Source organism: Globicephala melas, chromosome 1 (assembly GCF_963455315.2).
Source record: "Globicephala melas chromosome 1, mGloMel1.2, whole genome shotgun sequence".
Lineage (NCBI taxonomy): Eukaryota > Metazoa > Chordata > Mammalia > Artiodactyla > Delphinidae > Globicephala > Globicephala melas.
In genome coordinates, this window is record NC_083314.1 from 169058668 (window position 1) to 169084515 (window position 25848).

A 25848-nucleotide genomic window follows, 5' to 3' on the forward strand; every position below is an offset into this window, starting at 1 on the left:
ACCTTTACTAAGGCAAATCCATGCCCCTCTCCTCGATGCGAAAATGGAAAAAGCATTCTGAGGCAATGAGACCCAAAATGACAAGGAAGATATTTACGGTAGATGATCACAAGTGCATTCGCTTTTCCTGAAACGAAGGGTGAATTCAAGTCCCCCTTCCCCCGCCCTTAATCTTAATCACTACTCACCGGCGGCGTTTCCGCTAAGGCCCACCTATCAGAGGTTTCTGAGCAATGACTTAGACTCTTCGCGCAACCCGGAGGCACAGCCTCCCAGATTCCTTCCCCAACCCAGAGCTGCCCGAGTGCTGCAGTGTTTTGCTTTCAAGGCCGCGATTTGATTTGCCAGAAAGCCTGCCAGTCAAAAGCTGGCAGGCATTTGGTGCAGACGAGTGGCTGCGAGGAGGGGGTGGGCGGGACAGACCTCCGGCATTGGCTCCGCCGAGAAGCTTGCTTGAAGCGTAGGGGGAGAGCCTTGAGGAGGCGGCGCCCCGCAGGAGCTTTGCGCTCGCCTGGAGAGGGTCCCCTCTAGCGGCCACAGGAAAGACGTTGGAACAAAACTCCGCTCCCTCCTCGGGCTGTGTCTGGAAAGCTCCGGTGACTTGCTCACTCCACTTGCCCTACAGGTGGGCAGCCTGACAGGTGTCCTGCCTCCTTATCCTCAGAGCCCCCTCCCAGGCTTTGCTTCTGCTGTTGCCCCACCCCCACGCTCTCACCAGGTATTCAAATCCTACACATTTTTCAAGGCCCGGTTCCTCCCAAAGCCGCGGGGCATAAAAGTCTCTCCTTGCCTATCCTCCCGGAACACCTGTTGGCAGCACAATATACCAACCCTCCCGGTGCGTCCCCAGCTCAGCAATACTTAAGGTCCACCAGTAAGCCCAGCACTTGAATGCTTCCGTAATGTACAAGTGTAATCATTATGATTGCCTCGAGGATATATTGTACAATACAGGGAATATAGCCAATATTTTATAACTATAAATGGAGTATAAACCTTAAAAAATTGTGAATCACTGTCCTGTACACCTGTAACATATAATATTGTACAGCAACTATATTTCAATTTAAAAATTTTAAAAAATGAGTTGTATTTAAAAAATAATTAGTACGTGCATGGAGCGTCTGCTTTTTCACTCACGTGCATTTCATTTCAGATCCTCTCAACAACCCCCTGAGCGAGACACTGGGCTCATGCCCATTATACAGGTGAAGACATGACATTTGGACAGAGACCTCGATGATGAGAAAGAGGCAGTTGTGGTTCAGACCCTGACACCAAGCGAACTCAGAGGGAACACCCGAGAGCAGGACGAGGTTGACATATTGTAGGAACTGCCCAAAGGACAGCGTGGCTGGTGCGAGATTTTTCTGGCGCGTGGGAAGGGGGAGCGGGACGGGCAAGGGACAGCTTCTATGAAGATGTTTGGATTTCATCCTAAGTTTAAAGGCGAGCCCTTGGAGTGTTCTAAGAGAGCGAATGACAAGATCACTGTGATTGCTCTTAAGTGTGTAAAGAGGGGCTCCTGGAACACTACATGGCTGCCCCCGTATGTTGCCCGTTTCAGTCTTTTTTCTTTGGCTCTTATAAACAGGGCTTCGATGAATGTTAGTTCTTTTAGGTTTATTCCTTGAAGTAGGATTTCTGGGTGATCAAAAGTCTAAGGCTTTGGGTCTATCACAAGATTTTGGGGGGTTGCCTAGATAAGCCCTGTTAAGGTTCCCCACCCATCCTGACGTAGTTAACCCGAACCCTAAAATTCTGGCAGCTTCCCAGCGGTTTTTGAAATGCCTCTGATCATTGGCCAACAACTTTTCACGCCTAAGAAACGGAAGACACCATTGGCTCGAGTTCATCCGGAAGCGGGCAGAGGTGGAAGTTAGAACGTTTAGGCCTGTGGTTGCCATAGCGACAGGGAGGTTGACAGGCCAGATTCAGCCCTGGGGGAGCCGACAAGGTAGGAAGATGTCCCTTTTGGGGGACGGATGCCAGGGTCGTGGGGAGGAGGACCCGGCGCACCGCATGGGACGCCCACTGAGACCGCCGCCTACCCGGTGCGTGCGGAATTCCGCTGCCGAGCTAGGTGGTCCCCTGAGGGCCGGAAGAAGCCACTGTTGGAGGTTCCCCTCCCTGGAGGTGTGCCCTCAGAGTCCCCACCTGAAAAGTGGTGATAATAACCAGGGCATCCCTTCCTCATAGAGCTCCGGTGAGGGGCGTGGGCATCTGACTCCCCTGCCTCAGCCCCGGCGAGTGGACAAACGTTTGGGGGCGTCTGGCAGCAGGTGGACCACAAAGAGCTAAATTCTAATCCCAGGTCCACTCCATCTCCTTCCCTGCTCGGGGCTTCGGTTTACCCATCTGTGAAACGAAAGGCTGTGATTGGAATCTAGAGGTCACTAGCCGGCAGCCAGCGGAAGTTTATTCCAGCTCTCCGACACACTTTCTCGGCTTCAGAAAAATATCAAATAGATTATTTACCCAAGATTGCTTTGAAAAATGTAAAATACTTCCAAGATGCACCATAGCATTGTAACTGAATCAATAAAAATCTCATATAGTCAAAACTACTCATGCAAGCCCCATAAAATTCCACATAAAGGTAACAGTATACATGAGGTAGTATATATTGATATACTTGTACAGTAAAATACATGCATAAATATATGAAATATGTGATAATACTATAAGGTAAATAATAAGGGTTTTTTAAAACATAGAGATGGTAGAATGAAAACATGCCTACAGTTGTAGTTTTGTGAGTTAAATCTTTCTAGAATGTAGCTCCTAATGGAAAGAGTTGTATTTAATATTATGAGTACATCTATATACATTATGGATAAAATGTGTCTACTCCTAGTATTCATCCATTCATTCAGTCCACAAATATTTATTGAGCAACTGCTATGTGCTAGGAAACAGATTGGGGATTCAGTGATGAACATCTTATTGATGAAGATCATAAAAAAATATTTTACATATTACATATAAAATATGATGTTGGGTAGTGAAAAGTGCTTTGAGAAAAATAAGACAGGGTCAGGGACTAGAGAGAGATAGGTGGTTCTTCCGAAGAGAGAGTGGTCAAGGAAGTCATCCCAAAGGCAATTTGAGGAGAGGCCCAGATGAATCTGGTGACGGGGCCAGAGGATGGTACCCAGTATAAGGGAGGAATCCCCATGTTACAAGGGTATCGCAGAAGCTGAAGAGGTCCCTTGTGGAGAAGAGGATTAGTCTTTAGGTTGTGGGTTATGACAGCTGCCTTCAAATACCTGAAGAATAGTCATATGTAACAATGGCTTTCAAACTTTTTGACTGTGACCCATGGTAAGAAATGCATTTTATATTGTGATCCAGCACACATACACATGCACATAAAAGCTTCACAAGAGACTACAAGCTATGACCTGCATTTCAGAACTCACCAATGTGGAAGAGGAGTGAGACTTATTCTGAGCTGATTCACGCAGGAACTTTCTAGCAGTTAGAACTACCCAACAGTGAACTGCCTCAGGAATTTTCAAACTGAGTTCTGGGGACCCCCAGCATCCTGTGAAAATTCAAGACAGCCTAAATATTTGCATAGGACTCTATTTACATGGTACATTGCATAGGACTCTATGCAATGTCCTAATTTTTAAAAAAACAACCATACATACTCAAGGATAGTAAATGTCAACATTTAGCATGTTAACATTTAGTGTGTGCTACCTTAGAGGTTATTATAGTGGTTCAGAGCAAGCAGAAGTCAGACTTCCTGGGTTCAAAGCCTGATCCCACCTCTTACTTCTGGTGTGAACTTGAGTAAGTCACTTAACCCCTCCCTCTGAATTTCAGTTTTCTCATCTGTAAAATGGGGATAATACCTCACTGGATTATTGTAAGGGTTGCGTGAAGTATTCTATACAAGGCATTTAGGAGTGTAAGGGCTCAAGAAATGACAGCTATTATTTTAAGCTGTTAATACATTATCCCCGTGCATGTATTAAAATCTAATATTAATAAAAGCCTACTGTAGGCTAGGCAGCATTAACTACTACTTGTGGATCATCGTATTTGATCCTCACAAGCAACTTGAGAGGAAGGTACTATTACCAATCTCCCTTTATGGAAGAGGAAATGGATTTAAAAGGTCAAGTGACTCATCCAAATAAGAACTATTAAGTGGCAGAACCCAGGACTATTAGCCTTGAACAGAGGACTGGGTACTCTCGATCACTGCACTGGCCCTCACCTGGGAACTGGTTAAACATATGCTGTTGATTAGGAAGTTAGTATATCTTCATTGCTCTTTCTTAGATTCCAGGCCCCTGACATCCTGTCATGAACAGTTATACAAGCAAGTGCACCAGTGAGGCACATCTGCACAGTGCTCCATTCACACCTGGGCTGTACCTTCTCTCATCCTGGCTTCACAGGTATGCAGTAACAAGGCTGGAAAACATTAGTAATAGTGTTGTCTTTGGGTGGTAGGAATATGGATTGTTTTTTTAAATCTTTTAAATGTATCTTTCCAAAAATTTGACAATATGTACCTATAACCATTGTAATAGGAAGCTTAAACCTCTTCTAATTACTCATAATTCTAGCACACTAATGCATTTAAAAAATAACAGCTTTATTGCAGCTAGGGAAGTAGATGGTTATTTCTAAGACAACAACACTGCACTGAGATGTGATAAGTGAATAGTGGCTGTGTTTATAGATCCTAAAAGACATTCTTATACTAGAGTAGTGATTGTGCTGTGATCGATATTGACTTGTTTCTGTTGTTTTTGATTTCTTAATTTCTTTGAGTGTGTTGCCAATAATTATATTAAATATTAAGTTTTTAGTATAGATTGTCCACCATAAATGATTGAGAATTGCTGCTGTGAGGGTGATAGAATAAAGTGAAGAGTAAATACTGAAGGAGCAAAGGATTGGTAGAGCATAACATCATTTATTCAATCCTTCATTCCTTAGTATTTATAAATGATGTAAGTTCCTTAGGAAAAAAGGTGAGCAAAATAAAACTCAAGTCTGTTCATGAAAGATTAACTTCTATGAAAATTAAATCATGCTCCTGCTGTTAACAACTGAAAAAACAGAGAAATATAGGAAACATGGTTTTTAGACATTGAACAACAGGGAGCCCAGTACTGTAATCCCTGAGAGAAGAAAAACAAGGTGAGCCCCACAATTGCTCCAGCTTCGTGCTGGGGGCAGTTTCTAGGCCACAGTTCAGGGTGAGGGAAACTTCAGTTTCTGAGCTGGGGAGATAGAAATCAGAGTTCAGGGAGACCAAAGCAGCTGGAATTTACAGGGTAGAACACCATAAAGGAGGGACCTGCACATAAAAAGTTCAGAAATAGGAAGAGAGTTCTCCTTAAGTCTTTGGCTGAGGAATGATGGGCACATGCATGAGAAGAAACTAAGACGGAGGAAAGAACCACCAGAAAGCAGTAGGCTGAACAATTTCTGGGCCTTACACAGAACTGGGACTACTTCATGTTCCCATAAACCAGAATAGAGAGACACTGTATCAGATGAGGATGGATTGGGCAGAGTCTATAGAAATATCATGTCTTAGTAGTAGAGATAAATTATTCCTAGAATAAAAGCTGCTCTGGATTCACTATAACAAAGCTTAAAAAGCTGGAAAGGAGCATATGGGTCTGTAAGTTACTGGAAATTGTGCCAGAAAAAAAAAATGCAACACTGTACAGAAATACTTCAAAATCCAGTACCCAACAGTGTAAAACTCACAATGTCCAGCGTCCAGTACAAAATTACTGGACATGAAAAATACAGGAAAATATGACACATATCCAAGAGAAAGAGCAGTCAATATTAGCAGTCCCAGAAACGACAGAGATCATAAAATTAGTAGAAAAGGGGCTTCCCTGGTGGCACAGTGGTTGAGAATCCGCCTGCCAATGCAGGGGACACGGGTTCGAGCCCTGGTCTGGGAAGATCCTACATGCCGCGGAGCAACTAAGCCCATGTGCCACAACTACTGAGACTGCGCGCCACAACTATTGAGCCCCCACACCACAACTACTGAAGCCCGTGCTCTCTAGGACCCACATGTTGCAACTACTGAGCCCGTGTGCTGCATTACTGAAGCCTGCGTGCCTAGAGCCCGAGTTCTGCAACAAGAGAAGCCACTGCAATGAGAAGCCACCGCGATGAGAAGCCCGTGCACCACAACAAAGAGTAGTCCCCGTTCGCTGCAACTAGAGAAAGCCCGTGCATAGCAACAAAGACCCAATGCAGCCAAAAAATGAATAAAATTAAAACAAGTCTTAAAAAAAAATAATAACATGAGATTCATAATATATGTAGAATTAAAATGTATCTCAACAAAAGTATGGAATGTGGGAAATGGAAGTATACTATTGTAAAGTTCTTACGTTATATGTGAAGTGGTGTTTTTTTTTACTGTGATAAATTAAAGATGTAAACGCTAAACCTTCAAGCAACTGCTAAAAATAAAATAGGTATAGCTAATAAATCAGCAATGAAGGTAAAATTGAATCATAAGAAATACTCATTTAATCCAAAAGAATGAAGGAAAAAAGGAACAAAGATCAAATAGGAGAATGATAGATTTAAATCCAACCATATAAATTTTTACATTAAATGTAAAAGTTTTAAACACTCCAATTAAAAAGAGATAACCAGGGCTTCCCTGGTGGCTCAGTGGTGGAGAATCTGCCTGCTAATGCAGGGGACACAGGTTCGAGCCCTGGTCTGGGAGGATCCCACATGCTGCGGAGCAACTAGGCCCGTGAGCCACAACTACTGAGCCTGCGCATCTGGAGCCTGTGCTACGCAACAAGGGAGGCTGCGATAGTGAGAGGCCCACGCACCACGATGAAGAGTGGCCCCCGCTTGCCACAACTAGAGAAAGCCCATGCACAGAACGAAGACCCAACACAGCAAAAATAAATTAATTAATTAATAAACTCCTACCCCCAACATCTTCTTAAAAAAAAAAAAAGAGAGATAACCAGAACAGATTTTAAAAAACCAAGATCCAACTCAACTATATGTTACCTTTAAGAAACCAACTTTAAATATAAAGACACAGATAGGTTAAAAGTAAAAGGATGCAGAAAGATACAGTTTGCTAACAGTAGTCAAAAGAAAACTGGAGTGACTATATTAATATCAGAAAAAATAGACTTCAGAACAAGGAATATTACCAGGGATAAGGAGGGGCATTTCACAGTGATAAAGGGTTCAATTCACCAAGAAGAGGTAAAAATTATGAATGTGTATGCACCAAACAGTGCTTTAAAATACATGGAACAAAAACTGACAAAACTTAAAAAAGAAATAAATTCACAATAATTTAATGTGGGAGATTTCAACACTTTTCTCTCCATATTGAAAGAATGAATAAAGAGAAAATCAATAAGGATATGAAAGACTTGAACAACATTATCAACCAATTTGACCTAATTGACATTTATTTTTAAAAACCTCCATCCAATAACAACAGAAAAACTCAAAATCCCTCCAGCTACTTGGAAATTAAACAGCAGTCTTCCAAATAAACCATATGTCAAAAGATATTATAAGGGGCTTCCCTGGTGGCGCAGTGGTTGAGAGTCCACCTGCCGATGCAGGGGACATGGGTTCGTGCCCCGGTCCAGGAAGATCCCACATGCCGCGGAGCGGCTGGGCCCGTGAGCCATGGCCGCCGGGCCTGCGCGTCCGGAGCCTGTGCTCCGCAACGGGAGAGGCCACAACAGTGAGAGGCCCGCGTACCGAAAAAAAAAAAAAAAAAAAAAAAAGATATTATAAAAAAATAGAAGCTAGTTTAGGAAGAAAATGAAGGCACAACATTTCAACATACATGAGATGCTGTTAAAACAGGGATTAAAGGAAAATTCACAGTATTAAATGCTTATATTAAGAAAGAAGAAAGGTCTAAATTCCATGATTTAAGCTCCCACCTTAAAAAGCTAGAAAAAGAAGAGCAAATGAAGCCTAAAGTAAATAGAAAGAAGGAAATAATAATGGTAATAGTAGACATAAATGAAATAGAAAACAGAAATGGGAAAAAAATCAATGAAACCCCTTGCTGTTTTCTTTTGAAAAGATCCAAAAACCTCTAGCCAGTCTTAACAAAAAGATATAAGATACAAATTACCAATATCAGAAATGAAGGAGGGATATTACTACAGCACTTACAGACATAAAGGATAATAAGGGACTATTATGAACAACTAAATGCCAATAAATTACACGACAGAGATGAAATGGAAAATCTTCCTTGAAAGACACAAATTACCAAAGCTCACTCAAGAAGACATAGATAATCTGAAGACCCTATATCTAACAAGCAAATGGAGTTTGTCATTAAAAAACCTTCCCACTGGGCTTCCCTGGTGGCGCAGTGGTTGAGAGTCCGCCTGCCTTGAATTCAGCAATATACAAAATTGATAGTATATCATGATCAAGTAGAATTTATTCCAGAAATACTAGGTTGTTTTAACATTTGAAAATCAATCAATATAATCCCATTAGAATACTCAAAAAGAATAATAATATGATCATTTCCATAGATGCAGAAAAAGTATTTGATAAAATTCAACACCTGTTCCTGTTAAAAACTATGAAGAAACTAGAATTGGAAGTGATAAAATGCTTTTATAAGAAAACCTACAGGGCTTTCCTGGTGGTGCAGTGGTTGAGAGTCCGCCTGCCGATGCAGGGGACGTGGATTCGTGTTCCGGTCCGGGAAGATCCCACATGCCGCGGAGCGGCTGGGGCCGTGGCCGCTGAGCCTGCGTGTCCGGAGCCTGTGCTGCGCAACGGGAGAGGCCACAACAGTGAGAGGCCCGCGTACCACAAAAAAAAATTAAAAATAAATAAATAAATAAGAACACCTACAATTAACATCGTCATACTTAATGTTGAAAATAATTGGAGAAATATACCACATTAATGGATCATAACACTCGACAAAGTTAAGATATTAATTCTCTAAATTGTTTTATAGGTTCAGTGCAATCCCAATTCAAATCCAAAGAGGTTTTTTGGTAGAAATTGATCTGCTAGTTGTATAAATTGTATGGTAATTCGAAAGAGCTTATAAGGGCTAGTACCAATGGTTCCCAGGGGGGACGTGTGTTGGGGGGTGGGTGAAATGTGGGAAGGGCATCGACTGTATGGTGATGGATGGTAACTAGACCTGTGGTGGTGATCACTTTGTAGTGTACACAGATGTCAAATTACAATTCTGTACTCCTGAAACTTATATAGTAATAACTTTAAAAAGAACTAGCATAGTCAAAATAATTTTGAAAATGAAGAGCAAAGTTGCAACTACCTTGATTTCAAAACTTACAAAGCCAAGATAGTGCGCTGTTGGTATAAGGGTATACATATAGGTCAAAAGAACAGAATTCTTGGACTTTTGATGACTATGCCAAAATAATTCAATAGAGAAAAGGATATTCTTTTCAACAGATGGTGCTAGAACAACTGAATATTTAAATGCAATAAAACAAACCTGACCTATATCTCATGCCAAATATAAAATTTAATTCAGAATGAATCTTAGACCTAAGCATAATAGCTAAAAGCATAAAACTTCTAGAAGAAAACATAGGAGAAAATATTTGTGACCTTGAGTTAGGCAAAGATTTCTTAGACAAGACAAAAAAGAATCACAAACCATAAAAAAAAATTGATAAATTCGACCTGATCAAGATGAAAACTTCTGCTTTTGAAAAGACATATGAAAAGGCAAGCCTCAGACTGGGAGCAGATATTTCTAAAACACATGTATGATAAAGGGCTTGTATCCAGAATATATTAAGAACTTCTATAACTCAATAGTGAGATAACCCAATTGTTTAAAAAGTAGTCAAGATTTGAACAGACACTTCACCAAAGGAGGTAGACCAATGGCAGATAAGCACATGAAAATATACAAATTAAAATGACAATGAGATACCACTACACAATCACTGGAATGCCTAAAATTAGTAAGACTTACCAAATGTGTTGGTGAGAATGTGTAGCAACTGGAGCAAATTATTGATACATATGCTACCACATGGGAGAACCTCAGAAGCATTGTGTTAAGTGAAAAAACATAGACGCAAAACAGTATACATACTGTATGATTACACATATATGACATTCTAGAAAAGGCAACTATTGTGACAGAAAGAAAAGCAGTGGTTTCCAGATGCCAGGGTTAGGAGGGTATTGACTGCAAAGAGACATAGGGAGCTTTGGGGAGGCGGAGGATGGATATATTTATATCTTAATTGTTGTGGTATTTTACACAATTGTAAACACTTGCCAAAACTTAAAACTGTACACTTTGAACCGATGAATTATATTGTATGTAAATTATCTCAGTAGAAATAAATTTATAAAATTCAAGCCTACAGGAGCTCTGTAAGTAACATCAACAGAGACCACTTACAGAGTTTCTACTACAAGCAGTGCAATGTGTTTGGGATTTGGGGTCGTGGAACTTGGTAAATCTCAGCCTCTACCCATAAGATTTCTCAGTTTATCCTGCAGATACAACAGAACCCAATCAACATACTTACCAAGATTGTGAAGTGGTCCCTACAAATGCTGTATTTTGCTGTTTCAGGTGCTTAGAAGAACACGCAGTCAAGTTTTTCATCAAACACATGGAACATATCACAGAACTTTGCTAAGATGGACAACTCCATGCAAAAAGACCAACACTCTGGCAAAAAATATTCCAGAAAGACTGACAAAGTACAGAAAGGTCTAGTGAATTTTATAACAGAGGTCTTTGGGGACGAGAGCTCCTGACATATGTTCATTTTAGTACATAAGAGCAAATTTTAGGGGGATATAGTAAATCCTGGGTTATACCCACAAGGCCACTCTTAAGTATATCAAATAGATTGCTTTGGTCATTCTCCCACTGCCTCTAGGGTGATGATTGGGAAGAAACTATGAGAAGAAAGGATGGTAGTGGGGGGGAGAAGGAGGAAGAGATCTTACTTTATTTCCTAAAACTTAACCCAAGCCCCCATTCTGCCAGGTTGTTGGAAAGTTAAACTCTAGCCATTACTGGCACAAATGCTATTCCTCCTTATTTCAAGTTTTGGACCTTTCTCAGTAGAAAAAGGTGATGTGATGATGGGAGTCTGGGTGAGGGAGGGGAGAGGTACTCAGATCATGAGTCATCCATGCAGACAGGTGAGAGCTCCGCTGTCTCAGCCCATGTATTCCTTTGGTTTTGTTAGTATGCACTAATCCGGGACTACCTCTGGGCTTGGGGAATCATTGCTGAGGCTGGAAACTTCGTTCCAAGATCCTCACTCACTCCACTGCTTTTTCTTTTAGGGGTATTACCACCTCCCTGGTGGGCCTCTAGAGTCCCTGCTGCTCTCAAACCCACAGCTGGACCTCTCTTTCTTCCTCCCATCTTTTGATTTAGTACTCTCTCTTTTTCTTTAATACTTTTAAATTGAAGCTTAATATATATTCAGAAAATAAATCATAATTGTACAGCTTAATGAATATTCACAAAGAAACCACCACCTATGGAATCACTTCTCAGACCCCGTGGTAAACACCAGCATCCCAGAAGCCCTTGTCTTGTCCCTTCCTGGGCATTATCCCCCTTCTCTGCAAAGGTAAACACTACGGCTATCCTGACTTCTAATATCATTAATTACTTTAGTCTGTTTTGAACTTTATATAAATTGGAATCATACAATATGAACTCTTTTCTCTCAGGCTTTTTTCTGTCATGTTTCAGAGATTTAACTTCATGTTTCATGTATCAGTGATTAGTTCATTTTCATTGCCGTAAAATGGCATAGCATTCTTTGTTCTAATGTACCACAATTAGTTTATCCATTATACTATTGAAGGACATCTGAATTATTTCCTGTCTTGAGGTACTATGACTAAAAGCTTTTATGACTATTCTTGTTCATGTCTTTTGGGACATGTATGTATACATTCCCTGGGTCTATACCTAGGAGAATTGCTGGGTCATAGAGTGTGTTTATGATCAGCTCAGTTGATACCACTAGTTCTCCAAAGTGAGCGTGCCAATTTTACTTCCTTACAAGCAATGTATGATCATTCCAGTTGCTCTACATCCTCACCAACACTTTTAGCTCATCAGGGTTTTAATTTGCATCGTCCTTTGATCAAAAAGATTGAGCACTTTTTCATGTGTTGGCTGACTTTTAGGATATTCTCTTTGGAGAAGTGACTGTTCCCGTTTTTTACCCATTTTTTCTATTGGGTTTTTCTTTTCTTAGGAGTTCTTGAAAACATTCTAGAAATGTATCCGTTCGTTGGCTATAGGTAAAGTAAATATCTTCCCTCCGTCTGTGACTTTCCTTTACATTCTCTTAATGGTGTGCTAATGAAGAGAAGCTCTTGATTTTACTATAGACCATTTTATCAATATTTTCCCTTATAGTTAGTGTATAATGTCTGTCCTATTTAAGAAATCTTTGCCTATCCCAAAATAATTTCTTCTAATAACTGTATTATTTTACCTTTCACATCTAGACCTACGATTCACTTGGAATTGTTTGTGAGCATGGTATGAAGATGTCCAAATCTATTGTTTTCAGTATGTATATCCAATTGCCCAGCACCATTTATTGAAAGAGCGTTCTTTTTCTGCTACTCCGCAGTGCTATCATTGTTGTAAATCATGTCTATGTATATGCAGGTCTGCTTCCGGATTCTTTATGCTGTTCAAATACCACCTTTAATTACTGTAACTCTATAACAAGTTTTTTTCTTATCTAGTATAAGTCCTTCAGCTATGTACTATGTTTATCTTGGCTACTCTTGGCCACACTGAATTTCCATATAAATTTTAGAATCATCACATTAATGTCCTAAAAAAATCTTTACTGTCATTTTGATTTAGATTGCATTGATTCTAGACATCAAGTTGGGGATAATTTACATCTTTACAATATTGAGTTCTCCAATCCATGTGTATCCTTTCTTTTATTTAAGTCTTCTTAAATTTTTCTCGATAATGTTTTATAGTTTTCTATGTAGAGGCCTTGCATATCTTCTAATCTTTATTCTAGGCATTTGATTTTTATGCTGTTGTAAATGGTACTATTTTAATTTCATTTTCTAATTGTTTGCTGCTGGCATAGAAATAAAATTAATTGATTTTTGTATATTGACATTGCTAAATTCAGTTATTACCTCTCATAGGTTATCTATAGATTCTTTTGAAATTTGTCCATATACAATCTTGTCTATGAATAATGACAGCTTTATTTCCTTCCTTTCTGATCTATGTATTTTTATTTATTTTTCTTGGCCTTTGTACAGGTTAGAGTTCTTCAGTACAATGTTGAACAGAAGTATGAAAGCAGTCAACCTGGTTTTGTTCTCTATCTCAAGAGAAAGCTTTCAGTATCATGTTTGGTTGTAGGCTTTTGTCGTAGATACCTTTTATCAGATTAAGGAAGTTTGCTTCTATTTCTAGTTTGCCAGGGTTTTCTTTTAATCATAAAAGAACACTGAATTTTACAAAGTGCTTTCTCCATCTACTAAACAGACATTTTACCAAAAAAAAAAAAAAAAAGATAAACAGGTAGCAAATAGCATATAAAGAGATGCTCGACATCATTAGTCACTACAGATATGCAAATTAAAGTCACAATGAGATACCACTACACATCTAATGGGATGGCTGGAATTAAAAAGACTGCCCATGGGACTTCCCTGGTTGCGCAGTGGTTAAGAATCCGCCTGCCAATGCAGGGAACACGGGTTCGAGCCCTGGTCCGGGAAGATCCCACATGCCGTGGAGCAACTAAGCCCGTGTGCCACAACTACTGAGCCTGTGCTCTAGAGCCCGCGAGCCACAACTATTGAGCCTATGAGCCACTACTACTGAAGCCCGTGCACCGAGAGCCCGTGCTCCGCAAAAAGAGAAGCCACTGCAATGAGAAGCCCACGCGCCGCCACAAAGAGTAGCCCCTGCTCGCCGCAACTAGAGAAAGCCCGCGTGCAGCAACAAAGACCCAACACAGCCAAAAATAAATAAATTATTTTTTAAAAAAAAGACTGCCCATTGTTGTTGAGGATGTGAAGTAACAGTAACTCTCACACACTAATAGTGGAGATATACAAAGATACAACAACTTCGGAGAAGGGTTTGGCAGCTTCTCAAAAAAGTTAAAGTATGATCCAGCCATTCCTCTCCTAGGTATCTACCCAAGAGAAATGAAAACTTATGTCCATTTTAAGACTTGGGATTGAATGTTGTTAATAGCTTTACTTGTAATACTTCCAATCTAGAAACAATTCAAATTTTCATCAACAATGGATAAAAAATTGTCACATTTCTATACAATGGAATGCTACTCAGCAATAAAAAGCAATGAAGTATTGATACTTGAACAACATGGATGAATCTCAAAATAACTGTACTCAGTGAAAGAAACCAGACAAAAAAGAGTACATATTGTATGATTCCGTTCTGCCTCTATTGACATGATCATATAGTTTTTCTTTTTTAGTGTGTCAATATGGTGAATTACATTGATTGTCAAATGTTAACCTATCTTTGGATCACTGGGATAAACCTCATTTCATCATGATGTGTTATCTTTTTTATATATTGTTGAGTTTAATTTGCTAACATTTTTATAAGAATTTCTGCACGTATATTTATGAGGGTTAATGATCTATAGTGATTCCGTCTCACCTTCTGTAATGACTCTGTCTGGCTTTGGTAACATGGTAGTAACTGGCCTCATAGAATGATTTGGGAAATGTCTTTTTCTCTTCAGTTTTCTAGGATAGATTGTATAGAATTGATAGGTGGAGTGTTCTATAAATGTCAGTTAGGTCAAGTTAGGTAATAGTATTGTTCAAGTCGTGTATGTCTATTGATCTTCTATCTACTTGCTTAAATTACTGAGGGAGGGATTTTGAAATCTCTGACAATTTTTGTGGAATCTTCTATTTCTTCGTGCAGTTCTATCAGTTTTTATTTCCTGTATTTTGAATTTCTTGTTATTGAGTATATCAGTGCTTAGAATTGTTATATTCTCTTGAGGAAGTGGCCGCTTTATCATTATGAAATTACCTTCTTTATTGCAGGTAATATTTTTTGCTCTGCAATCTGCTTTGTCTGATATTAATACAATAATACAATTAATACAATTAATACAGCTTTCTTTTGATAGCATAGTGTATCTTTTCCCCATACTTTTACTTTTAACCTATTCCTGGGTTTATATTGAGTATATTTCTTGTAGACATCATGTAGTTAGGTCTTTCTTTTTTATCCAATCCAACCATCTCTGTCTTGTAATTGGAATGTTTAGTGTGTTTAATAGTCACATTAAATTAAATAATGTGTTTAATAATCACATTAAATTTAATGTGATTATTGGTGTGTGAGTTTAAGCCTACCATCTATCTATTTGCTTTTTATTTGTCCCATCTGTTCTTTATTTACATTTTCTGGATTCTTTTGTATTGAATATTTTTGTGTTTCTATTTTGTCTACTTGGTTGGCGTTTTAGGAATAACTCTTTGCAATGTTTTCTTCATGGTTCCTTTAGAGCAAGGGTTGGCAAACTTTGGCCCTTGGGCCTAATCTGACCTGTTGCCTGTTTCTATAAATAAAATTTTATTGGACCATAGTTACCTCTATTTGTTTATGTGTTGTCTGTGGCTCCTTCACTCTATAATGGCAGAGTTGCATGGTTGCAACAGAGACAATACAGCCTGCACAACCTTAAATATTTACTATCTGGCCCTTTATAGAAAAAGTTTGCTGATCTGTACTACAGAGTTTATAACATACATCTTTAATTTTATCACATTCTACCATCAAGTGATATTATTACACTTCACATATAGTAGAAGAACCTTACAACTGTATCTTTTTATTTTTTCTTTCCTTGCCTTTGCACTGTTGCTGTCAAACATCTTACTTCTACATACGTTATAAATGCCACAATAGAGTTATTATTTTTGCTTTAAATAGTCAATTATTTAAAAAATGATTTAAATTTTATGTTTATATCTAAATGCATCAATTTATACTCAGGGTTCTACATTTTACATTTACCTACGTATTTACTAGTTCCAGAGCTCTTCATTCCTTTAGGTAGATCCAGATTTCCAACCGGTATCATTTTTCTCTTGCCTGAAGGACTCCCTCCATTTCTTGTAGTTCCAGGTTACTGGTGATTAATTCTTTTAGTTTTTGTATATCTTCAAAAGTCTTTATCTTGCTTTCATCTTTGAGAGATATTTTTACAGGGTACAGGATTCTAGGGCGATAGTTTTTCCCTTCTGGTACCTTAACAGACGTTGTTTCTGATGGTCATCTGCTGTTATTCTTACATTTGTTGCTTTGTGTGTAATGTGTCTTTTTTTCTCTGCCTGATTTTATGACTTCCTATCACTTTAAAAAGGCAATTTGATGGGGACTTCCCTGGCGGTCCAGTGGTTAGGACTCTGTGCTTCCACTGCAGGGGGCACGGGTTCGATCTCTGGTCAGGGAACTGGGATCCCCACATGCTACAGTGGTGAGGCCAAAAACTTTTTTTTTTTTCTCTCTCTCTGCGGTACGCGGGCCTCTCACTGGCTCACGGGCCCAGCCGCTCCGCGGCATTTGGGACCTTCCCGCACCAGGGCACGAACCCACGTCCCCTGCATCGGCAGGTGGACTCCCAACCACTGCGCCACCAGGGAAGCCCAGGCCAAAAACTTTTAAAAAACAAATTAAAAGTAAAAAACAAAAAGCAATTTGATTATTATGTGCCTTGGTGGAGTTAAATTCCTGTTTCATGTGCTGAGTTTCACTGCCTTTCTTTGATCTGCAGGTTTATGTTTTTTTAAATCAAATCTGGAAAATTTCAGCCACTTTTTTCTTGAAAGATTTTTTTCTATTTCCTCTCTCCCACCTCTCTTCTTTGGAACGTATATTAGGTTCCTTGAAGTTTTCACAAAGCTCACTGATACTCTGTATTTTTTAGTCCTTTTTCTCTCTGTGTTTTGTTTTGGTTTGTATTTCAATGTCTTCGAGTTCACTAGTCTTTTTTCTGTAGTGTCTAGTGTATTTTTAATCTCAGACTTTTTAGTTTTCATCTGTAGAAGTTTGATTTGGATCTTCTTTATATCTTCCATGCACCTACTTAATAAGTTCAATCTTTTTTCCAGCTTCTTGAACATATCAAATGCAATTATTATTGTCATGTAATGCTCTTGTATTCTGTCATCTCTCTCATTTCTGAGTTGGATTTGACCATTGTTTATTTTCTCCTCGCTGTGCATTGTATTTTTCCCTTCTCTGTATGCCCATTAATTTTTTATCAAATGCCAGTTATTTTTACCTGTTGGGTGCTGTACATTTTAGTAGCCCTATGAATTCTTGTGCTTTGTTCTGGGCTGCAGTTAAGTTACTTGGGAAGTTTGATCTTTTCAAGTCTTGCTTTTAAGCTTTGTTAGCTGGAACCAGAGAAGCATTTAGCCTAGGGGTAATTTTACCCTATTTCTGAGGCAAAACCCTTCTGCATATTCTCCTTGTGTCCCATGAATTATGAGGTTTTCCACTCTGACTTGTGGGAACAGGAGCTCTTCCTGTTCCCAGTGTTCAGGTATCGTTTACCCTAACTTTTTCAGGTGAATCTTTCCCCAGCCTTGGGGAGTTTTCTCACATGCCTGGGCTGATTGATACTCAGGAAACTACTTGAGGGGAACCTAGTGCACGTCTCCGGAACTCTTTCTCTGTATAGCTCTCTTTGCTCTGGTTCTCTGCACCATTCACTGGAAGGAATGTAAAAGGGGGAGTTTGTATGTCATTTATACATCACAACCCAGACATATAAAATTTTAACTTGATTTTCTATAAATGATCCTTCTGCTTTTTCACCCCAGGTCTGCTCAGAAACCTAAACTTACACTTGTGTTGCACTGTGTCCTGAAGAATGAGAGCGAGCCCCACTCTGCTCTGGGATTTCCTGACCTTTCTGTATCTTTACGGTGCTTCGCTGATCTGTGATTCTGGGCTGAGGATGAGTGAGGTCTCTTGCTCTGTTCCCCTGCCTGGCTCTCTTCCAAGGCTGCTCCAAATGGTTTTGTGTCCCCTTCCTCCTTGGCAAGAACGCCTTTCCTGTCGGATCCTTCCTCTTCCCTTGATAATATGCTTCAGCTGTGTGACCAAGTCTCACTAGTTTAAGAGCTGGAGGTGCTTGGAAAGGTGGGGTGAATGGCCGGGCGGGAACCAATAAATTACCAAGAGGGTCTTTAAAAAAAAACAACCCAGTTTCATGTTTATCTCTTGTCAAAAGGCAAGTTTCTCTTTTTATTCCATTTAAAATAAAATGTTAACAGATAGCTCTGTGTTTTGTGCATTCGTCAGTTCTCTGTTTTGTGCTATTTTTTATTCTATTTTTGTTGTTTAGGTTTTACTGCTGTGTATACAACACAATCCTCCATTCCTGTTAAATATCAGCCTTCCAGAATTCCAGAATCAGAAAAAAAAGGATTTAATAGTCAAGCCAAGAGGTTTTACCATAAAAAGGTAATGGCGCGCCTCTTGGCGTTTTCGTTAAAATCAAATGTAGTAGTTGTTTGTATCAGTTTAGCCTGTGGTATGTTTTGTATCGAAAAGTAACACATTAAATGAGTTTTCAAAACCGAGGGGAAAAAAAAAAGGTAATGGCATTGTCTTAGAGATGCTTTACTTTTAGTCTGGATTTTAGCCTCAGGGGACAGACACGCGAGTCTGGCTGGTGCGTCTGTCTCTGTGACCAGTAGAGGGCAGTGTCATCCAAGGAGCTGCAGCACCCTCTCCAGCTGTGCGCTCTGACTGGGTTGTAGGAATGAGCTGGAAAGATATTACATCCAGTGGAAAACATGTCTGGACTTATGGGGCCACACTGAAACCAAACATTTTTTCACAAGAAATGTATTTTAAAAATTACTATAAAAATCAAAAATGCAAAAATCCCAGACGTATGAAGTAAAAGATAAAAATCCTTCCCCCCGCCCCCAGCCTCACTCAAAACATGACAGGAAGAACAAAACTTTCTTCAAATAACATAAAAGGAAAAATCAACGAGTCTAATAAACGTAAAATTACCTTTGTGATGACACCCCCCTCTTTTTTAAGCTTCCTTTGACAATGTGTTAGAACTGTTCCTGCATTTCCCCCTTCCTTACCCTCTTCCCCAAATACCTGTGTCTCTTTTTCTCTTTGATCTGGAACGTTCTGCTTGGGTCCTGGTGGGTCCTCACCTAACTTCTGTAATTTCACCGGCTGAAAGCCCAGGTCTGATGTTCTCCCCTCTCACCAGCAGGGGGAGGAAGCAACTCGCAGACGCAAGAGTCTTTTAACATCTTCGTTCCTTTATTCGTTTAACTAGGACCTTTAGAATAACATTCTTTTGGGGAGTCATCATGTCAGTTACCTTTTGCTGCATTCTAAAAATGTTTTTCATCCTACCCCCTCGCCAAGATGGCGAGAGGGGATGGGGAGATCTGGGTCCTGGACGCAGGTGAGTCCTCGGCAAGCCCTGTGCCCCTTGGCCTGTTTCCTCCTTTGTAAATAAGAGCGCTGAGCTAGAGAATGTTTAAGTTCCCTCCACTTCTGATATTTTAGGATTCCGAGAAAGCAAATAGTAAAGAATATAGTGTGTGTGTACACACATACATATATTTTTAATTACTTGCAGGTTTTCTCCAACGGTGAGAAATAAGCTATCCGCTCAGGTGTCTCCTCTCTATGTTTTAACTGTCCGTCTGTCTCTCTGTCTCTTTTTTGTCTGGTTTTCCATTTGTCAATTTACCGACAATATACTGTCCATCTCTCAGATATCTGCAGCCAACGTCCAATAAAAATAATGACAGCCACCATTTACCGATCCCTACTATGTGTGAAACCAGTTTTAGACCATATTTCTAATCCTCTGAACAATGCTAAGAGGAAGGGTTTATACCTTAATTTAACAGAAGAGGAAACCCGGGCTTAGGGAAGTTAAATGACTGACCCACCCGAGGTCTCACAATGCAGGGTTTGACACATAAGAGGCCCCACATGAATATCTGCTGAATCAATGTTGAAAGAATTAGACCTCAAACCCAGGCCCGGCTCACTCCTAAGCCTCATGCTCTGTCCACACCTGGCACCACACCTCCCTCTGTGGCCCCCAAAGCCATCAAGTCCATCTATGAAAGTCAGCGAGTGCGTTTCTGAAAATGCCTCCGCCAAACAGACCAAACTCAAGATAGGGGAAGATGTCGTGTGTGTAGACCCCATTCTACATGATCATGTTCTGAAGACTCAAATCCAGAAACTGAATGGTCTGGCTTTTAAAGTTTGCATTTTAAACGACTATTACTTTTCAGAAATTTTTCTGCTGAAGGAACCAAGGTGGCAGCCAGCCAAAGCTATAGGCAGCATCCGATACAGAGAGAAATAGCTCAGAAATTTGATTAGTACTTTTCAAACGTGGTTGCGTTGGTTTGACGATGTGAAAACGTTCATCTAAGCACTTGAAAGCATTTTGTAAATAAGTATGGAATTTTTTAGAAAGGGCATGGGATCCATAAACCCTGGCCCCTGGGTTATTATTTTTGCTTTAAATAGTCAATTATTTAAAAAATGATTTAAATTTTATGTTTATATCTAAATGCATCAATTTAGATGCATTTTTAGATATAAAATTTCATGTTTATATCTAAATGCATCAATTTATACTCAGGGTTCTACATTTTACATTTACCTACGTATTTACTAGTTCCAGAGCTCTTCATTCCTTTATGTAGATCCAGATTTCCAACAGGTATCATTTTTCTCTTGCCTGAAGGACTCCCTCCATTTCTTCTTCTGCTCTGTTACTAGCTGACCGGGTTTAGACTAATCACTTGACTTTTCTGGGCTTCAGTTTCCTCAACTGAAATGTACAATTTGGATTATTATACTTTTTTAGATTCTTCAAGCTATAAAAACAGGAAGAAAATGTCTTTTTGCCTCCTCATTATTCTCATTCTTCCTGAGAGAAATGGGCATTGAGAAGTTAAGAATTCTGTTTAACATCACCCAATAATTTAGTGAGGCAATACAAATTAAAAGCAGATTTTAAAACTCTGGTGTCTCACCACCCTTCTTATGACATTAATCGTACACACCCTGTGCCTCATCTCATGACTTGGTTGTGTCCTCACATTCGTTCTGTGACCCATCTAGCACACCTTTAACACAGAGAATCAGTGCCCTCTGAAATGTGCACTTACCTTATCAGGCTGACTTTGGAGAGAAACTTCAGGGCCTCGTTGCCCGGCTCCCATTCCCCATGAGACTCTGACTGCTGCGTACGAGGAATCCTTCACTGGGCTCAGCGTCCGGGCTGGCAATTTTGGCTGCTAGAAATGAAGTCTACTTCCCTGAACATGTTACAGTTATGTACAGATGTGCTGCTGACACTGGGTGCATGAAGAGACATGCCTAATCTGGGACAGAGCATAGCCCAGCCACCCGAGGGACACTTTCCTCCCCCACCTCCCGATTCTGTCCCCATGCCACCCTGGATTGTGGTCACTATTTCCCAAGCTGTGTAACACTAAGGACACTCCCTTAAAGTCTTTGCATCTCTGTTTCCTCATCTTAAAAATAAGGATGTTATAATAGGTAGGCCCTTGCCAGGGATGACTATTCCATGATCCTAAACCTGATTAATCCCTTCCAGGCACACATGAAAGGATACTGGTAGGATACAGACACCCTTTCCTCTAGATGCACAATTTTAAAATACATGTTAATTTCAGACATAGCCTGACAGCAAATCCACCCTCCCCAGCGGTAAGCAGGACAGTGTTTAATTTGTGGTGAAATTGTACAAAGTTAATACGGTTCACTTATTGCCTTGATAAGGCACCAGACCAGGGATATTTTTAAATGAATTTTTTAATGTCAGAGCTTTTTCAATGAAAGGAAGTTCAGTCTGCAGAGACCGCCACCTTCAGGGGGATAATTTCCCCACATGTGCACTCACCTGCGTGTTTGAACCACAGTGGGGTCTGCCCGACCTTCCTGCTCTAGAAGCCTGACCACTTCCATATCAGTCACCAGCACCCCTTCCTCAGGGGTCTGCAGGACACGCTGGTGGAAATCACAAACACTTGGCGGCACAGACAGTGTGCCAGGCTCCCCTTGAAGATGTTGCCTTTATGAACTCATTTAATCCCCATAATCGATTACCCTGGGAGCTAAGTCCCGTTATTATCCCCACTTTTCAGATAATGACTCTGGGACACAAAGAGGGTTGAGTAAGTGGCACAGCCAGGGTCAGGCAGAGTGAGGACGACCCTGGCAGCAGCTCCAGGCTCCCATACTGTTTCCTCGCGTCTCCCGGGTGGAAGCCAGCACACCTTCCCCTGAATGCCCGAGCACCTTCTGCTTGGCAGGGTGGTAATGGGCATGCGCATCTTGTCTCCACCCAGCCGGAACTCCTCGGGCAGCAGTCATTGTCCTTTCCAGACCCCCAAAGCCCCTCAAAAGTGGGTCGAATGAATGATCCCAACTCAAGTCTACGAGCCACGGGAACTTGTCCCACCCATCTTGCATTGCTTTGCTGCGTCTCCTCCATCCCATTCCTAGAACATCTAAGCTGCCAACCGCCTGTATCCTGGTGCCCCCGCCCGGGCCCTGGCCCACAGCAGACTTCAGTGTGTGCTTGTTGAATTGAGTCTTGGCGCACATTCCACTCAGGGGATTTCCAAGGGCTGCTAATGAGCTGACGCCAGAGTTAACAAAGAGGAGGGGACGGCAAAAGAGGACCACGGGTGCTCAGAGACGCTGCTGACGTAAACCGATGCTTTGAAAATGCAGGTTTGGCTTCTCTTGTCTGACTGTGTTTCCAACCCAGCCAGACCAGCGATGGGCAAAGACCTGGTCCCCATTTTCATCTGCCCAGGTGGCCAGTGTCCCTGGGCTTCCCCCACACCTGCTCTTCACCTGGGCCACTAAGAAACAATCTCCTCAAGAGAACTCATCCCACTTTTCCTGGTTGCTCCCTGAGGGCGCCCAGGGATCTTTCATTTCTGAGATCCCCATTCTGAACAAAAAAGTGTCATTTTCTTGCTTGAAGTACGCTCCCTGCCTCTCCCTTCTCCTCTGCTATCAGAGGCGTGGAAACTTTGATGCCAGACATGAGTGTATGGAGCTGGGGCGGGGAGAGGGGAGAAAGCAGAAAGGAGGAAGGGCGTCTTACAAGGGGCACTTCTCAGGGTTGTAGACAGTTTGAACCAGAAGGGCTTCAGTGACCCCGAAATCCCTGGGCTCAGCAGAGGGGCCCCATCTGTGACAGCATCCCATGCTGAGGCCCGTCGGTGGAGCGGGTAAAGGGGACTTGCTGCTCGAAGCCACTGCCGATCGGGCCCCCTTTCCCTGAGTTCCTCATGGAGGCCCGGAGTGCGGTTGAAAACTGTAGCTCTCCACACCCGCACTTGCCTCTTTGCAGGTTCACAGATGGGAGGGCTGAGGCCCAGTGAGGGGACGCGCCCTGGGGGCAGACACTGGCCCATGCTATCACCACTTTGGCCACATCAGCCTGAGAAAAGTGTGGATGGATGCCTTGTCCTGAGACCCTAAGACCAGAGGTGTTTGTAAAAGGAAATTGTTCCCGCAGGAACCCCAAATTCCTGGGCACTTGTGCCAGTGGGTTAACCACAGGACAGGGCTCTGTTTCCACCTCAGGCGTGTCTTCCTCCTGTAATATACCGCTCGCCCTTCCGCAGACTTAGTTTTCATTCATCTTGTGCACTCCTGAGAACCCCAGCTGGCCGCCCCCATAAGAGACCAAAGCAGAGCAGAACATCCCTGAAGAGTCAAAAGGCAGCTCTAGTGTTGTGGGCTTTGGCCAATGATCCAGCAGAGACCGCATTTTCCAACCCGGAAATGGGTTGACAAACCTGAAAGTCTTAATTGGACAGAATCTATGAAATCGGGACTAGAAAATCCAGGCTGTGTGCAGATGTGACCGGGTCCAGGTTGTGGACACTAGGCCCTGCCGTACCCTAAGGAGCTGTCTGGGGTGAGGGGGTAAGTGCCCTGCTCCCTCTCTTCCCCTCCTCCTCATGACCTCTCTAAACCTATCCCAAGGTCAAGTGAATGTCAATCTGTGTCCCGCCCTTGGCACGTGCGGCCCATTTGGGACTTTAATCCTTCAAGAGAGCTCTCAAAGTGCATTTCCACCAAATGTTGCCCAGCAACATCAATCATCTCTTGCTCCATCCCACTCTGAGGGCCTTTAATCGCCGAGGGAAGGTCCTGCTCCCTTGAGGCTGTTGTGGCAACTTGAGGACTGGTAATGATGAGGCCGGTGGGACGTGCATTGACTCATTCAGTTCTCACGTGCACAGGGGACAATGGGTGTAGCCCTGGCCCAGAGCTCCCCGTGGAACACACAACAGGCAGTCAGCAGAGCTCAAATGAATAGTTCTCTTCCCTTCTCCCTCCCCACACCCATTTTATTTGGTTGGTTTATTTGGTTTTTGCCTTCTGGGGTGGTCTTGGCCAAGAAGCCGAGGGCTGGCTGAGTTCACACCAGTTTCGACTTGGATTCTCGCTCTCTGGGAGATGCTGAGAAGCCAGAACTCATCGACCTCATATAACATTAGTCACGTGAGCTGTTATCCCAGAGGCCAAAGGCTGGACTTCTATTGCCCTCCCAGGGAGCCATCCACCACCTCTAGCTTTTGCAGGAGAAAGCTTGAACCCCCTACAGCTGGACCTTTCCCTCCAGGCAGCTTTGAAACTTACTTGGTGTGGAGTGCAGGTGGTGGTGTGCTGGTAAACCAGCTCTCTTCTCCACAAGGAAAGTTCTGATTTAGAGCATTGGCCAATCTCTGTGGTGTAAATACCGCCCCCCAACCTGGTCAATTTCAAGCTACCACAAGCAACATTTCTGAAAATATTTAACAGTCGCCCTCTTGAGCCACCACTGGCAAGCCCCAGCATCCTGCTGCCTGGAGGACCCTTCTTGGATATTCATTAAGAGCAAACAGGCAGCATGCTCTCCCTCCAGGCTAAGAGGTGACAGTTCTCTTCCTACTTGTCCTGGACTCAAACCAGTTTGCAATGTGGCAGAATTAAAATGTGATTAAGGTCCAGTAGGGTTGCCAGATTTAGCAGATAAGAATACAGGATTCTTAATTTAGAATTTCAGATAAATAACAAACCACTTTAGTATAAGTATATCCCAAATATTGATTGGGACCTACTTACACTAAAATAGCTTTTTGTTGTTTATCTGAAATTCACATTTAACTGGGCAGGGTGGGATGGAGCAGGCTTGTGTTTCATCTGGCAACCCTAGATCCTCAGACACATATAGGTGCCCAGAAATTTCTTGTGGGCTGATGCTGGTTTGGGGAGCGTGGCAGCAGTCTGGGGGCTGGAGATGTCCAAGACTGTTTATTCTTTCAACCTAGAAGCGTCGCAGTTACACTTCCTGCTTCAGCTTTCCCTCACTGTAGGGACTCTGGAAGCTAAAAGGTGCCCGAAGTCATTTAGTGCAACATCTTCGATTTACACATGAGGAAACTGAGGTCTAGAGAGGTGACTAGATCAAGGTTACTTAGCTGGTGGCAGCACTGATGCTAGGATCCTAATTCAAAACTCAGCGGGACTGTTTTTCCTTTCATCCTGCACATTCTATCCTGCACTCGTCTGAGAGTTAGTTTGGCTTAGTGGTCAGGAGTCGACTGTCCTCACACTGCCTGGGTTCAAATTCTGGCTCTGTTACTTGCTGCGTGACCTTGGTCCTTATCCCTTTGGGCCCTGTCTTCTCATCTTTAAAATGAGGATTAAATGAGCTAGTGTGTATAAAG

General features: G+C 41.7%; 2 protein-coding genes across 8 annotated transcripts in view; one reads left to right on the forward strand and one right to left on the reverse strand.

Moving 5' to 3' along the window:
* NIPAL3 (NIPA like domain containing 3) overlaps positions 1 to 326 on the reverse strand; it is a 50623-nt gene extending 50297 nt beyond the window's left edge. For 3 of the 5 annotated variants that reach the window (XM_030874490.2, XM_030874444.2, XM_060309572.1), the window contains exon 1: positions 189 to 326. The gene's annotated coding sequence lies outside the window, so the exon portion shown is untranslated. The other 2 variants (XM_030874463.2, XM_060309566.1) reach the window with 2 other exon arrangements.
* A 1536-nt stretch (positions 327 to 1862) lies between these two features.
* The window catches only part of STPG1 (sperm tail PG-rich repeat containing 1), a 51628-nt gene continuing 27642 nt past the window's right edge, over positions 1863 to 25848 (forward strand). For all 3 annotated transcript variants that reach the window (XM_060289016.1, XM_060289009.2, XM_030874556.3), the window contains exons 1-4: positions 1863 to 1957; positions 4297 to 4415; positions 10610 to 10750; positions 18420 to 18538. In XM_060289016.1, coding sequence (XP_060144999.1) covers positions 10678 to 10750; positions 18420 to 18538 — 192 coding nt within the window. In that variant the 5' untranslated portion in view covers positions 1863 to 1957; positions 4297 to 4415; positions 10610 to 10677. The remainder of the gene's footprint in view (positions 1958 to 4296; positions 4416 to 10609; positions 10751 to 18419; positions 18539 to 25848) is intronic.